This window comes from Scyliorhinus torazame, chromosome 7 (genome assembly GCF_047496885.1).
Source record: "Scyliorhinus torazame isolate Kashiwa2021f chromosome 7, sScyTor2.1, whole genome shotgun sequence".
Taxonomy (NCBI): Eukaryota; Metazoa; Chordata; class Chondrichthyes; order Carcharhiniformes; family Scyliorhinidae; genus Scyliorhinus; species Scyliorhinus torazame.
The window spans coordinates 140,402,785-140,419,348 of record NC_092713.1 but is presented as its reverse complement, the minus strand read 5'-3'; the positions used below and the strand labels follow the sequence as shown (position 1 = coordinate 140,419,348).

The window sequence follows — 16,564 nt, the reverse complement described above, 5'->3', positions numbered from 1 at the left end:
TCACGCTCTTGCGTAAGCACAGCGCGGCCATTAAATCATGCCCTGAATCTCAGCTTTGTGGGAGAGTTTAGCACCCCCACCCCAGCTGGCTGTGTAATCCTCACCAGCACTTTGAAATTGCACAGAGTGCAGTTTGATCTGCCAAGAAAAGACGCTATGAAACCAACGGGGTTCACACTGCTTTTCTCACCTGATCCAGCACTCTGTGCAATTTTTGGAAAATTCCACCCTATATCTCTGATAGCAAATTCATGATCTGCCCATCTTGTTTGCTCGTATTCTTCTCCCTGGATCTAAGTCCTCCAGTTGAAAAAAAAATGAAAGAAATTGGGACAAAGATCCGCCTTGTCACATTTCATTTCGTACCAACAATCCACAACTCGAGTTTCATCAATTCTCTTGAAGCTGCCTTATGGCTTCCTTGGTACCTGTCTCCTCTCTGAAGTGGACATAGCCTCTAAACGGTCACTGGGGCCTTGGAGTGAGCTGTCACAAAGCCTATACCCTCTACGAGAAAGAGGGGGAAATAAAAGGGAGCATCCAACAATGGCCTGGTCAGTCCACCGTCATCCCAATATTGCATTAGTAAAAGCCAAGATTGGAACCAGTATGATCAATAGTCCCAGCTAGGACTTGTGTGCTGTATGCCGCATTCTGGCCGTTACTTTTGTTTGGTTAAATAAACCTTTGTTGTTAAACTTTGTCGGGACTCCTGAGAATATAATAGTGGGATTTTCTGTCACTTCCCACCAGTGGGATTTTCTGGTCCAGCCCACGGTGACCCCCCGGTGATGGGTTCCTTGGTCACTGGGCAGGCGAGTCACACAAATGGCGTAGACTTTGGCGAGGACTGAAGATCATGCCGGCAGCCTATGGCGTGCCCCTCGGTCGCATGAATACACGTCGCAGAGGAAGCATGAAAATCTGGGCATCATAGAATCCCTACATTGCTGAAGGAGGACATTCAGCCCATCGAGTCTGCAGCGACCCTCCAAAAGAGCACCCTATCTAGGCCCAATCCCCCACCCCATCCCAGTAACTCCACCTGGGGGAAATGTAGCATAGCCAATCCACCTAACCTGCACATTTTTGGACTGTGGGAGAAAACCGGAGCACCCGGAGAAAATCCACGCAGACACGGGGAGAATGTGCAAACTCCACACAGACAGTCATCCAAGGTCAGAATCGAACCCAGCTCCCTGGCGCTGTGAGGCAGCAGTACTAATCACTGTACCACTGTGCCACCCCTGATGCAATGGCCAGGAATCAAACCCGGATTAACTGCTTGGAAGGCAGCTATGCTCACCACTATACCACCATACCGGCCATGCAGTTTTGTTACTGCCAATGATCAGCCTTCCTTTCTGTCAGAAGTGATGGCAAGCTCATTTTAACATGGATGTCAAAACTCCCAGGCAATTTAAATAGTGCAGCACGGTAGCACAGGACAGCACGGTATCACAAGTGGATAGCACTGTGGCTTCACAGCGCCAAGGTCCCAGGTTCGATTCCCAGCTTGGGTCACTGTCTGTGCGGAGTCTACACGTTCTCCCCGTGTCTGCGTGCGTTTCCTCCGGGTGCTCCGGTTTCCTCCCACAGTCCAAAGACGTGCAGGTTAGGTGGATTGGCCATGATAAATTGCCCTTAGTGACCAAAAAGGTTAGATGGGGTTATTGGGTTACGGGGATAGGGTGGAAGTGAGGGCTTAAGTGGGTCGGTGTAGACTCGATGGGCCAAATGGCCTCCTTCTGCACTGTATGTTCTATGTACTTCTCCCAAACAGGTCCCAAGTCCCATTCGTACACAATGATCTCTAATGAGATCTCACGAGATGTTGCAATCTGGATCTCGCTCTGAGCAGGGTGGCACCCTGGCTCCTGGCACCTTGGCACTGCCACTGGGGCACTCTGTAACTGCCAGGTATGATGGGGCACCTCCAGAGTGCTGGGCTTGTAGTACCTGGGTGCCAATGATCAGGCCCGAGGCTCTCTGCCCTTAAGAGTTGGGGTGAGGCGGGGGCTTGAGGTAAGTTGGGGCAATGGGGGGGGGGGGGGGTAACGGAGGCCACGATTGGGGAGCAGAGGGGGGGATCGAAGGATCGGGGCTGCCTCTAAAAATGGCGCCTCGAACCAATAATCATCTTCCTGCACTGACAAGCTGAGCAGGCCAATAGCCTGACACCAGAGGCTGTAGCTTGAGGAGCATCACTCCACAGAAAACATGGCTTGACCAGGATACTCTCCCGCTCTTGCACCTGCCATAGGCATATTGGAAGGATTTTGTGTTTGGCCACATTATGAACACCATTAAGACTTGGAGTGGGATGCAAACCCAGAGCTTCTAGCTCAGGGATGTGGTGTTCTTTGTGTTGCGAAATTCAGGATGGTTAGTGTAGTGTTCACAAAGACCATAAAATAGCTTGAACTTGAACAAAGCTATAAATTTATTAACACTATTAATTTGGATTCGACACGTACTCCTAAAGAATACACAGTTGATTATTAACATATAAACTACAATCATCTACAACTAATCGCTATACTGTTGTAAACTATGATCTGCTCTTACTCACGCCATCTTTACTTCTGACTGTTTCTGGCCAGAAATTGTGTGAAATTCCCTGCCAGCGTTGTGTGCTTTCTGCTGCAAGGTTAGAAAGCGGAGAGTCACAAGTGGGAGGAGTGGATTGTGTGGAGAGGAGGAAATGACATCAATCATGAAGAGTCAGTGTGAGGGGTGGATGCGAGTGAAGATGCAAGTGGGTCTGTTGGACTCAAATTTCTACCTGCATCTGCTGACTCTGGCAATAGTATGGCCAAAGAATCAAGCTGATTGATACCTGTTTACTGCATAGCACATGTAGTCAAATCAGATCTCATGTGAGCTAGCTGTGTTCAATGGGCAAAACTCTGGCCCCTAAGTCAAAAGGTCATGGGCAGGATTCTCCGACCCTCCGCTCCGAAATTGCGCTCAGCTTGGGGGCGGAGAATTACCCAAAATAGGCCCCCAAGCCTGGGCCCGCGATTCTCCGGCAACCAGAGAATTGCCGCCATTCTCGCGCGCGCGATCGATGCGGCGTCGGTCAGGGGCCGTTGGAAAAGGGCCCCCCCCTGCGGTTCTCCATGCTTGAAGGGCCGAGTGCCCGCCAAGTCCCGCCGGCTTGGTTCTAATGTAGTTCCACCCGGCGGGAACTCGGAGTCGCGGCTGATGGGGGGGGGGGGGCGTGGGGATCGGACACCGGGAGGGGCCTCGACGACGGGCAGGCCCGTGATCGGGGGCCACTGATCGGTGGGGCATCGCGATCCAGGAGCGACCTATCTTCCTCCGCGTGGGCCCGCTGTGTGGCTCCGCCATGTCGGTGTCACGCCGAGGTGGGCCGCCGGCAGCCAGCGTTGCGGGACGCACGCCGGAGGCCTGCTAGCCTCCTGGAGAACGGGGAATCACCCCGGACGTTCGAAGAAAAAGTCCGGAGTGATTCTCGCCCGTTTTCCGGCGGGCGTGGGGATTTAGTCCCCCAAAGGGAGAATCCCGTCCCATAAATTAAAGTCCCTCTTCAGAAAACCTGAACACATAATCCCCTCTGCCTTCCTAAGTGGATGTGAAAGGTCCCATGGCCTTATTTAAAAGAATAATTATCCCTCAATGAAGACTAGGCAACCCAAAGGCCCAGACTAATGCTCTGGCGATAGGGGTTTGAATCTTACCGTGGCAGCTGGTGACATTTAAATTGAAGTAATAGATTGGGAATTGAAAGCTAGTCTGAGTAATGGTGACCATGGCCGGGATTCTCCCCTCCCCGGCGGGGTGGGGGAATCCGGCGTAATGGAGTGGCGGGAACCACTCCGGCGTCGGGCCGCCCCAATGGTGTGGAATTCTCCGCACCTTTAGGGGCCAAGCCCTCACCTTGAGGGGCTAGGCCCGCGCCGGAGTGATTTCCGCCCCGCCGGCTGGCGGGAAAGGTCTTTGGCGCCACGCCAGCCGGCGCCGAAAGGACTTCGCCGGGCCACGCATGCGCGGGAGCATCAGCAGATGCTCACGGCATCCCCGCGCATGCGCAGTGGAGGGGGTCTCTTCCGCCTCCGCCATAGTGGAGACCATGGCGAAGGCGGAAGAAAAAGAGTGCCCCCACGGCACAGGCCCGCCCGCCGATCGGTGGGCCCCGATCGCAGGCCAGGCCACTGTGGGGGCACCCCCCCCCCCCCCGGGGCCAGATCGGCCCGCGCCCCCCAGGAACCCAGAGCCCGCCCGCGCCGTCTGCCCCCGCCGGTAACGTAGGCGGTTCAATCCACGTCGGCTGGTGAGGGTTGACAGCGGCGGTCGCGGACCGGAGAATCGCCGGGGGGAGCCCGCCGACCAGCGTGGCGCGATTCCCGCCCCCGCCGATTCTTTGGTGCCGGAGAATTCGGGACACGGCAGGGGCGGGATTCACGCCAGCCCCCGGCGATTCTCCGACCCGGCCGGGGGTTGGAGAATCGCGCCCCAGGAAACCATCATTGGTTGTTGTAAAAACCATTTGGTTCACCAATGTCCTTGAGGGAAGGAAATCTGCCATGCTGATCCAGTCTGGCCTACATGTGACTCCAGGTTCAGGGCAATGTGTTTGACTCTTAAATGCCCTTTGAAATGGCCGAGCATGTCACTCAATTCAAGCGCAATTAGGGATTTGCACCAAATGCTGGCCTCTCCAGTAACATCCCATGAAAAAATAAAATGATCTCTAAAACAGTTTATCCAGGTTTTATCACATTGTTAGGATAATGGCTAGGATTCGCCGGCATTGTCCGTGGCCGGACCCGTTGCGAACAAGAATGGAAGATGTTGGCCGGGATTCTCCCTTCTGGGGCTAAGTCCCCACGCCGGCGGGAAAACCGCCGCCAACCACTCCACGTCAACAGCCCCCGAAAGTGAGGAATTCTCCAAATTTCCGGGGGCTAGGTTGGCGGCGGAATGGTTGGCGCCGCTCCTTGCGGCACCAAAGGGCCGGCGCGATTTCACGCATGCGCAGACCGGCCGGCGTATTTCCACGCATGCACGGGGGATCTCTTCTCCGTGCCGGCCCCCGGGCAATATGGTGAAGCCCTACAGGGGCCCGGCGCAGAGGAAACCGGGCCACCATGCGGGCCCCCCCCCAGGACCGCCTCCGCACACTTACCTGCCAGGTCCCGCCGTGCATGAGGTGTGTAATTCAAGCCGGTGGGACTGGCCAAAACTGGATGGCCACTCAGCCCATCGGGGCCCAGAGAATCGCTGGGGGGCCGCTGTCAACGGCCCCCGACCAGCGTGATGGGAATCCCGCAGGCCCCCGAAAAACGGCGCCGGAGAATAGGGTCAGGGCGGCGGGATGGGATTCGCGCCTCCCCCCGGGGATTCTCCGACCCAATCTCGGCCTTGGTGTTCCAGCCCAAACTGAATTCATTTTCAGCGGCACCGGGGAATTGCAACCATGAATTAGGCCAATGTTTGTTAAACCTTGTTAGACCTTGCTGTGCATAAATGGCTGCTGTGTCTCTCCATATAACACATCACAAAGCTGTAATATGCTTTGGAATATGAGGTTGTGGAAGACACTAGACAAATGCAGGTCTCCCTTTCTTAATATTGCTTGACTGTGGCTCCTGTAGACGAGAAGTTATGATTAGTGGCGCCAATGTCAATTGTAAAACAGCAATGCCAGTGAAAGAGGTTTGGCAAAAGAAGCATAGAGAATCTGAAACAAAATGAGAAGAATTGATATTTTAAAAGAATGTCCTGTTTCACTCAAGCCCCTTTTTGAACTGAATTTTTGAAGGCCCAGTCCAAGTAGTAGGAGGCTTTAATCTGTAATACAAATTAAATAATTTGCACAAAATTGACAGCATCAATACAGCCATTAATAGTATTAAAAAAATGCATGTCAATTTGGTTCACGGGAAGATGCTTTTCTGGGATTTTAAGGCACTTTGATCCAGGTGTCAGCAATGGCTCAGCTGATAGCATACTCACCTCTTCGGTCAGAAGGTTGAACACTCAAGTCCATTTGAGAGACTTGATCACAGGCGTTCTGCTATCAGTGTGATACAGCACTGAGGGACAGCTGCACAGCCTGAGATGCTGTCTTCCAGGCGGCATGTTCAATTTGAGAATGTAAAATTCTGAAGATAAGTCGTGCGGACTTAAAACATTAATTCCACAGATACTGTCAGGCCTGCTGAGTTGTTCCAGAACTTTATGTTTTTATTTCAGATTTCCAGCATCTGCGGTATTTTGCTGTCATGTTAAATGTAGGACCTTTCTGTTCTCTCGAGGGGTGGAATTTTACGCCAGCAGGCGTATTACCTGAGCGTGCTGCTTGATCTGTACAATTTAGCTGCCATGATTTCAACATTAAAACAATCACTTCAAAAGTACTTCATTGTTTGTACAGAGACTTAAGATACCCTCAAAATGCGTTCCCATTATGCATTTCTCATATGTTTATTCTGTTAAACTCAATAGTCTGGGCAGCAACTTGGCAAAGAGTTTAAGAGGCTTTTACTAACATTGGTGAGGTTCCAACAAAGAACAATACAGCACAGGAACAGGCTCTTCAGACCCCCAAGCCTGTACCGGTCATTAGACCCACGAGGTAGTTTTATGGCAGTCAGTAATGGAAACTGCAGCACATCAAGTGTAATTTTGTTAATCATTCATTACATCTTTTAACAGAGAAGATTATAAGATATTCTACGAATCTCGCGATTTGAAAGCCTTTTCGGTGGAACCACTGCTGATTTACCCGACGCATTACACTGGAGAACCAGGCTATGTGAGTGATACCGAAACCTCTATAATCTGGGACAATGATGACATACAAACGGACTGGAACCGCAAGTTATCGAGAAAAACAAAGGAGCAGGGAGAGATCGGGGCAGAAGCTCAGAATACTGAGGCACTGCAGCCCCAATCCCCCATCGACACAGCCTCTCGAGATGAATTATGATGTGATTCTGCACTACTCGGCTCTGATCTGTGATCAGAACCAATGCGCCTCTCTCAAACTGATGTGGTCTGTGATAAAATGTCTGCTGGAAGGCAACTACAGAAATCTCCTGGGATAACGTGACATAACATCAGTTGAAAGCTATAGTTTCTCTCTGTATTGGACTTCCTTCAAATGGTGGCACAACAGCAGCTGATTTAGCTGACCAATTATCAATTACTGTTGGATTAGTTGATATTTTGAAGGTATTTATTTCCATTTCCCTTTCTCGCTGCATTGGCTTTCACCTGTTACGTATCACCCACTACTTTTAATAAAAAGCTCACGGGTGTGGGATCCCCTTCGTGCTATCCAAAGGATAGTCCTGCTTCTGCCACTGTGCAATATTACATTGATATCTGCCTCACAAAGGATGTGAATCTATGGTCAGATAGTTGGTAAAGGAATTGAGCAGGGCTCATGACAGAATAGCTAACTGTTCAACTGCTGCAAAAACAATGAGTGCTTACATTTTCAAACTGCTGTTATCACAGAGGGTATTCTTTGATGCCACAAATCAATATTCAGAATAACTCTTAATATTTCTGCTAGTACAGAATTTTCAAAAGTGGTACTGTTTTTCCAAGTTTGTTACTTTAAATAATGATATTGTGTTTTGTGTGTTTTGTGTGTGTGTTTATGTGTGTCATTTGTTTCTATTTATTTTTGTTCTTCGGTGGCTTGCGATTCTTGCCCTATTGGGTAGGTGGTGCAAGTGAACCCCTTCCTCCCTCCAGCTCTCTGCAGGTTTTCTTCTGAGGCAAGTTTTCTTCTGAAGCCTGTGCAAAACTCTTCAAATTCATGGAAGGCCCCACACGCATGTCGATAATCAAGTATCACCTCTCCATGTCGGTACAATATGTGAATCCTTTGCTCGTGGAAAGCCAAAATAACAAGATTGGGTAGCTTTCAATGTTCGTTATACTTTGACCTGTTTCCAAACCAGTTCAGTTCATGTAGATCTCCTGGAATATTACATCAGTCTGGCTGTTGGAAGCTAGTTTCTGTAAGTTGGTCATCTCCGTTGATTGCTACTATTTACCGAAACTACAGAATGCTATCCATCTTATTCGCAAAATCTTATTATGCCAGATGATGTGTCTGGTGATAATGGAAGTCCAACTTAATTTTGTCTGGACAGGAGTGTAAAATTAGATTTGTGTTAACAGAGAAAGGGTTAAGATCTCCTCAAGCTCACTGTCACCGAGTGTATTGTATTTAAAATTTCCTGTGGCCTTTCTCCATGCTCTCTCTGTAACCTCTTTACACCCACGCAATGCCCTTTAATCCTCTGACTGGAGTTTGTCTTCCTTTCCTCCATTTTGTAGCGGAGCCACCTTGGATAAATTCTCAGGTAAACATTCTCTGATACCTTCTGCTTCTTTTTTTCTCCCCCTTTGAAAGCCTTTTCAAAAGTCCTGCTTTCAACCAAGCTTTCGGAGTCATCTCTTCCTGAATATGTGACAGCACTTTTCCTCTCTTTGTCATTTACTAACATCCTTCTCCATTAAGGTGCCTTTAAAATGGGATTTTTGATGTCCACTTTGGAATATTTTAATTCACCCTAACTGGAATTAGATTTGCCAAATTTCTCGCAAAACCAAAGCAGGAAACAACTACAAAATCACACTGTGCACCCAGCCAGCAGAAAACATTCTCATTAACCTTTCAAGTGCAGTGATCCATTCCAAACAATGGACCCCCCTCCCCATTGCCATAATAGAGATTTCCTTTTAACCAACAGAACTGGCTGTCTCTGCATTTTTGCCATTTTCATTGAACTCGGCCCAGGCCACTGTTTTGCATTTCACAGTCAGATCAAGACTGCATTTGTTGAACTTTATCAATTTTGAACAGTTTTCCCTTGTATACACTGTAATATTTGAACCAGAAATGCCACTGGCATTTCAGCAACAGTAGGGGAGCCCACTGCTGCATGGGAGACCACCTGATGAACCTTGAATTAGGGGTCTGCTTAATTGGACACTCTTTAGCTCACAGAGGGCACCTATGTGGAAAGTTCTCCCCCTAGCCCTCAGCAATCCTTCCACCATATCCGCCATCCCTCGCCACCACCTTCGTCAAGGCCTGCCCCCAGCGCTCTCAGGCTTCACTTGCCTGATTGGAAGGGTAGCGTGCTTCCAGGACATCCTTTCTGTTAGACAGTGTCAGCAGTGGCTACCGCGTCCAATGGCGCTGCTGAGCTGCCACCCCTCCAATTGGCCAGCTGCTCTTGGGGATGGGCATTTATCTTTTAAAGGGACGGGAATTCCAGTGACAATTATTTAGCTGTTGGACGGATGGAAAACGACAGCTGCCCCACAATTGGCCGAGACATGTTACCGCCATCTTTCTGACCTATTCTTGGGACCCCTGTCATGCCAACAAAAGTTTTCACATGGAGTTTAAATTTGGCATGAAGATGGTGGTATATAACTGGCAAACTTTCCTGATTGAGCAGCACGACTTTTGAAGAGACCTATTCAAAGTGGTGGTGTGAAAGCAGACTGAATGAATGTCACGGGTGTAGCTGACACAACATTCAAGAATAGATTGTACATGACGCTATCGCAGGGTCATTAAAAATGGTCCTGGTGATGAGATGACTTGTTTATGTAATTGGGCCATTTTTAAAAAAATCTTTTAAATAATTATAAATTTGATTATTCGGTTAACAATGTGCACTTTAGACAGAAAAGGCATTAGACTAACCAAAATTCAGAAATAAAGGCTGGGATTTTACACTCGGTTAAGATCCCCACCTCCCTGGTGTAAATGTCGGGGGCGAGTCCACCCCCACTCTGTCAGACTGCCACACAGCCATGAACTGTTGGCTGACTATTATTTGGCTTAAGATGACTTTCGGGAGTGTACCCCCAGCTTCAAAAGCTGCAGGCCAATCAAATGACTGACAGCGCTCTGGTCCCAGCAGCGCCATCTGAAAAGATGGCCACTGCTGGGACTGCATGCAGTTCACAAAGGTGATTGACACTGGAGCTGGACACTGAGGTAAGTTGTTATGGATGGGGTGGTATTGCTCAGGCCAGGCTGACAAACCCTAATGAGAGCATTAATTGCCTACTTAAAGGCCTCAGTTGGCCCATGGACAGGTGATTAGATCGCTGCCTTCGCTGTGTCATGTACAATTGCAGTGAGGTTGGGAGCATTAAGTGGACAATGGGTGGAGAACCCATGTCGTTATGCCCAATTTTGTAACCCCTGCAACCTGCCCACAGGGGCACGTAAAATTCAACCCAAAGCCTTACCTCATTTCTCGGCCAGAATTTTCCGGCTGTTGCGATTCACATTTCCCGCCTGCAGCGCACCCCGCTAGCAGGTTTCCTGGCAGGGTGGGATAGCATCAACGGCGAATCCCATTGACAAACAGCGGGAAGAGAGAATTCCGCTGCTAATTAACAGCACTCCGCCAAGAAACATGCGGCTGGTGCCTGGAGAATCCCGCCACTAATATTTTTTAGAAGGCTAAGAAACACCATGAAAGGCTCTGAGTGTGAACATATGAATATCTTACACTTCAGCTGTCTGTATTATGAATACATTTTGCTGGTTTAAATACTGTCTGGAAAATATTACAGCGTGGCCATTTCGTAACAATATATAATATTAGATCACCCTCAACCGTCTATTTTCAAGAGAGCAGAGATCCAGCCTATAATTTCTTTGTGACATATATATACCCATGGACGGGATTTACCGACCACCCTGCCGCATGTTTTTCAGCAGGGGAGGTGACCTGCCAACGGGATCTACCAATCCTGCCGTTATCGGGAAGCCCATACGCCGGCGTGAACAGCCAGTAAATCCCACCCTATGCATTTCTGGTATAATTTTCCTCTGCACACTCTCCAGTGCTTCTGTATCCTTTTCATAATATGGCAACCAAGACGGTACAGCGTACTCACTCTAATCAAGGTCTGATACAGATTGAGGATAACTTCCCTACTTTTCATATATATTCCCTAGAAATAAAATCTAGTGCTTTGTTTGCTTTTTTATGCCCTTAATAACCTGTAGTGCAACTTTTATTGATTGATGTATTTGTTCTTTGAGATTCCTTTGTTCCTCCAACCCACCTGGACTTGCCCTTCTGAGTAATAAGTGACCTCCCTCTCCTCCCTACCAAAATACACTACCTCACATTTATCTGCGTTGAACTTCATTTGCCAATTATTTGCCCAACATGGAAGTTTATTGATATCCTCCTGCAATTTGTCGCAGTCCTCCTCAATATTGACTATCCCTCCTCATCACCACCCAATGACCCCCTCCATCCCAAAACAATTTTGTGTCTTTGAATTGTTAACCAGTTTTGTTTTAATTAGGGAATATTTGATTTGGAATTTTAATCTATTTTGTTTTGTTTTGGATTGGGTTATATATATCTAGGTGGAGGGGTACAGTTGTTACTTCAATCTACAAAGTAACCGTGTTTCCTTACCTGTCCCTGATCTTAAATCTATGCCCCCTAGTTATTGACCCATCTAACCTATCTATGTCCCTCATAATTTTGTATACTTCGATCAGGTTACCTCCAGCCTTCTCTGTTCTAAGGAAAGCAATCCCGGCGTTTGGATTTAAAATAGCAGGGGTGATTTAATGGAAATGAAACAGAGCCCCGTGTTGAGTACGTTTAGCTGGATGTTTCCTGGTGCTTGCAGTGCCGAAAAAGACCCCGCTATCTAATGGGACTCTGTTTCATTTCAGAGCCTCAGAGGTGAAAGCTCCACTGAGGCCGCACTGTCCCATTTCCTGCAAGGAGGAGCTCCGCTTGCCAGTGCAGGAAGAATTGAGGCACCATTTTTAAATGGCACCCCGATCTCGAGATCACCCCATGCAACCCCCCCTGATGCCCCAACCCACTTATAAGGGGATCATCGAGCCTCCCACGCCACCTCATAAAGGCAGAGCACCCCCAGGCCTGATTTCCTGCATGGGGAAAATGCCACCTTGGCAGTGCCAGGGTGGCACCCAGGTGGAAGTGCCAGGTTGGCAATGCCAGGCCTATGGCAGCACTGGGGGTGCCAGGCTACCACCATGCCCAGAGCGCAGCCACCCAGGATCCCTGAGGAGACCCCCCATGTGCTGGTACACCTGGTTCCCGTTTGTGGAGAACAGTACTAATGGGCGCTCGCTTGGAGTAACCGAGTGCATATGTTTACTGCAGCACTTTAATGTGCAGGTTAGCCAGATCTGGATCCTGCCAATTGTGGGCAGAATCCAGATCCTGAGGTCTTGTGAAATCCCATTAGATCTCGCGAGACGTGGCGTAAAGTGTAAATCCCACCTGAGGCCTCTCACGACATTTACTGGCTGTGTTGCGCCCCGGTTCGGATGCGGCGCAGCCATTAGATTTCGCACAGCGTTGCAAGAGTGGCCCGGCTCAAGCATGGTGTCAGGGCCCAAAATATATTCAGCTGCCGGGGTCCCAAACCCCTGTTGAAGCTCAAGCTCCTGCTCTCTACACAATGCTCTGCAATGAATCAGCTCTGGATTTCTCTGAATATATAACAACGCAGGCCAAATGTCTCAGTCAATCACCTAGCCTCTAATTCAATCATCACTACTTTGTCCATCTGATGTATACACGCTGCAAATGACACAATTTTATGGTATAAGAAACCATCTTGATCAGTCACTGGCACACTGGACCTTGCCTGATGTAGCTGGGAGAGCTGCTCCATCATTGTCAACAGACCCATTATTGCAAGCAATCCATTGGCTGTGAATGGCAATTGTGGGTGACTTAGAAAAAGAGTCTTTCAGTTAAATATTTTTCACTTTGCTTTGGATAATCGTCCCATCCATTCAGGTAGAGGTAATTAGTCCACTGTGCCCTTGTGCATTTAATGGATTAGAAGTATATGTGTATATAAATAACAACTTGCTTTTATATAGTGAATTTAACATGCTATCCAACAAAATTTGACACTGGACCACATTAAAAGGCTCTGGGAAATAGTTCCAAGGGTAAACTCATTGCCTCACGAATTTATGAAATGCGTCAAAGAAAAGAAAATACAGAAAGTTCCAGCAGCCATTTTACATTCCTGCGGTTCTTTTAAAAGATAAAAAGCATGTGAGATGTAAGACAGACTGTTGACTTGCTGTTAGATAATAAATCAAAATGATCCTCGCACAGAGTGCTAGGGCTTCTTTAGTGAGGGTGAAGGAAGGGGGTGGGTTTTTAGTGATGTACATACAGATCACTTAATGTTTGTAGGGGTAGTTGGTGGGAGCTTAATAGACTGTGCAATAATAAGTGCTGTGTCATTTTTTTCTGGGATGGAATAACTGCACAAAAAATACTAGGTGTTAATGGTCTGCAAACTCAGATCAGGAACAGTTCACCAAATGATTGTATATGGCCACAGAATGCTGAACTAGCTTCCAGGATTTATGCGATTTTCAGTATGTTTTACTCAAATTGAAGGCTAATTTAATTGCATCACTCATTAGGTGTGGAGTCAACGAAATTGTCATATAAAATAAATGTTCTCAATATTGGCAGGATGATATTAAACAACTTATACAGCTCGCGGTACAACAATGAAAAGTAACAGCATTCCAAAGGAGCAAGCAGCAGAGTGGATGAAATTAAACACTTTTAGGTGCCTTGTGGTTGCTTAGTGTTCACCATTGCTGTTTGTAATTGGTAACGCCTCATCTTGGGAAGATAGGAGTAATATAGGAGCAAAGTGTCAGATGCTAAACTTTCAGGCAGCCCTAATTCAATTGCTAGCTTAGTTTTCTTGGCTCAATATTCTCGATGAGTTTTCTTTTCAAATTTTCCAATGAGTGCTTTTTAGCTGAGTGTACCCAGGCTCTTGGTATCGCAGGAGAAATGCTATCTACCTCTTCCATTCCTATCTTGCATTTCTCTCATCCTTGCTTAAGTTGTACACTGTACAGCAGTAAAATCGATGTGTTTTTTCCAGCATCAAACTATAGTGCTATATAATGCTACTTCTTTTCTTTTTGAGTGTTTAATTTATAAAAGCACATGCCCTGTATTGAAGATGCTATTTTAAATTATTTTAGATTAAGATGTATATACGAAAATTTACTAGCGGGAAATCAATGAGTTCTTCAGTTCTCGCAATCTGAGCAATGGAGTGTTCTTACTTTTCATAATATAGCACCATTAACTCTTTCTATATTTCCTCCTGGATGACACTGCATGTGTTAGCTCTAAAAGATGAACAGTGATTTCACATTTTCGTTTGATATGATTTAGACATATGTTAAGGATAAATTTAAGTGCACAAAGACTATCCTTTCAACACTCAATTAAGATGCTATGTGACATTTATTTGAATTCTTGTCTTGTGTTTTTAAATCTTGCTTATCTTTGTGTGTAGAAATGGGATATTCAGTATTTTCCATATAGTTTATTTCACTGTATTAACCCTCCTCTTCAAAATCTGTATTTCCTAAAATGCAAACACACACACACACACACGCAGACAAACTGCACAATTCTGTATCAAGACTGTCAACAGAGTTTAAACAATTACACAAAAAGCAAGTTATTTCACGATGGAACCTTCTCAAATCTCAAAACTCAGGTCTCAGCTATAGCATTGTTCCCAGTGGATGACAGGGTCATTCAGGCTGGTTCTGCTTCAAATTTGCATTTCTTTCTGTCTGTGATTGTTCTTAAAAAAAATAAATTCTATTCAGAATAAAAGGCTTCACTGTGTTATTGGAAATGAGACATCATTCTCTCTGTCTGCATGGTTTGATGCATGTGGAAACGTATTCTTCTCGATCAATAGTCCCTGCTCTCTCCGAAAGCCATTTGCTGGAGAATTCTTTAGTTCCTTCAAAAGCTTTTTTAAAAGTCCATCTTTTTCATGGTGCCTTTTGTTCCATTTCTCCCCAGTCATTCCCATCTTTTGTTCAGGACCTATTTCATCCCTGTAAAGTACTTTGAGATATGACTCTCAATGCAAGCTGTGGTTTAATTGTGGTGTATGCTACAATGGATGGTTATGTTTTTAGTCATAATTTGTGATATACTTCCATTCCACACTCAAATATACAATTCTATTCATTGAATCTAGCACCCCTTATCTTAATTCACCATCAAATACACACAGATAAAATGTAGTGTGCAATGGAAAAGCAGAAAGCGCTTGAAATATGGAGTAAGTTCATCAACATCTGAAAGTGACATGTAAATTAATGCTTCTCTGCATTTTACCCTTCATTAGAATAAGATCACATTCAAAATCTCAAAGTTATGTTTCCATTTCAGATGTTGACTGACCTATTGGTTGTATCCATTACATTTTCTGTTTTTACTTCACATTTACAGGGGTAAGACAATAAGACAACAGTGGCTCACAGTGAAACAACATCACATTTTCCATCACACTCAATGTCTTTTTCCATTGCAGTAAGTGTGAAAAGGTTGCTGATTTAGGACAAGCCACATGAATACCATGGCCACAAGAGCAGTTCAGAGGCTGGGAACACTGCGGCAAGTATCATACCTCCTGACTCCCCACAGCCTATCAATTATCCAGAAGGCATAAGTCAGGTGTGTGATGGAATATTTTCCACTTGCCTGGAGGAGTGCAGCTCCAACAACAGTCAAGAAGCTTTGCTGCAACTTATCAAGAGTCCTGCAGTCCCCTCCAAACCTATGACTTCTACCACCTCATAGGACAAGGGCAGCAGATGCGTAGGGACACCACCATCTGTAAATTTCTCTCCAAGCTGTCCACCATCCTCACTTGGATCCAAGACAACAGTCCTTCATTGTCACTGGGTAAAAATCCTGGAACTGCAGTGGTTCCCCACAACCTTTTCAAGAGCCTTTAGGGATGGGCAACAAATACTGTCCTCGCCAGCAATGCCCATATCCTATGAAAGAAAGAAGCCCATTTCACGTAACTAGTGAAGCCCACTTTAAACCCGCTCCATATCTCCATTCACCCCCCTCCCCACTCTTGCCAGTCACTCACCCCAATTCGGTGTTTGCCTTATTAAATTTCTTTCTCTGGTATATCTCATTAGCAACAATAAGACTGTTAAATGTTAAACCTAGGCCCCGAGGGTGGAAGGGCAAACCTGAGCCTGAGGGAGTGAGTGGAAGGCAGGACTTGGCATGAGGGGTCATGGTGCGTGAGTGCTGGAGGGGCTTTGTAACTTTTCTTCACAGGAACAGTGCCCTACCGCACTGAGGCAAGTCTTTTAAACAGCCTGCCTCCACAGCCAGTAGCCCCTGTGGCTGCCTCAGCATTTCTCCCTGAGTCGGCTGGCCTGACTCCAGCCCACACCGGGCCCCCAGCAAAGAAGCTCCCAGTTTTTCCCTGAGGCAAGCAAGCTAAGCAGGGAAATTTCCCAACTCTCCCGCACCCACCTCAAAAATGAAATTCCTGGCCTTCATGTCAGACGTGGCTTAGGTAGTCACACTCTCACTCCAGCTTGTAGATTCAATTCCCACTCCAGAGAGTTGAGCACAAAATTCTATACTGGCACTCCAGTGAAGTACTGAATGAGTGTTGAAGAGGTGCTGTCTTCCAAATGAAACATCTCTCA

The 16,564-nt window shown here is 46.9% G+C and overlaps 1 protein-coding gene across 2 annotated transcripts in view; it reads left to right on the top strand.

The window, feature by feature from the left end:
* The window catches only part of LOC140426608 (procollagen galactosyltransferase 2-like), a 313,431-nt gene extending 298,726 nt beyond the window's left edge, over positions 1 to 14,705 (top strand). For both annotated transcript variants that reach the window (XM_072511594.1, XM_072511593.1), the window contains one exon: positions 6,685 to 14,705. In XM_072511594.1, coding sequence (XP_072367695.1) covers positions 6,685 to 6,958 — 274 coding nt within the window. In that variant the 3' untranslated portion in view covers positions 6,959 to 14,705. The remainder of the gene's footprint in view (positions 1 to 6,684) is intronic.
* The last annotated feature ends 1,859 nt before the right edge of the window (positions 14,706 to 16,564 follow it).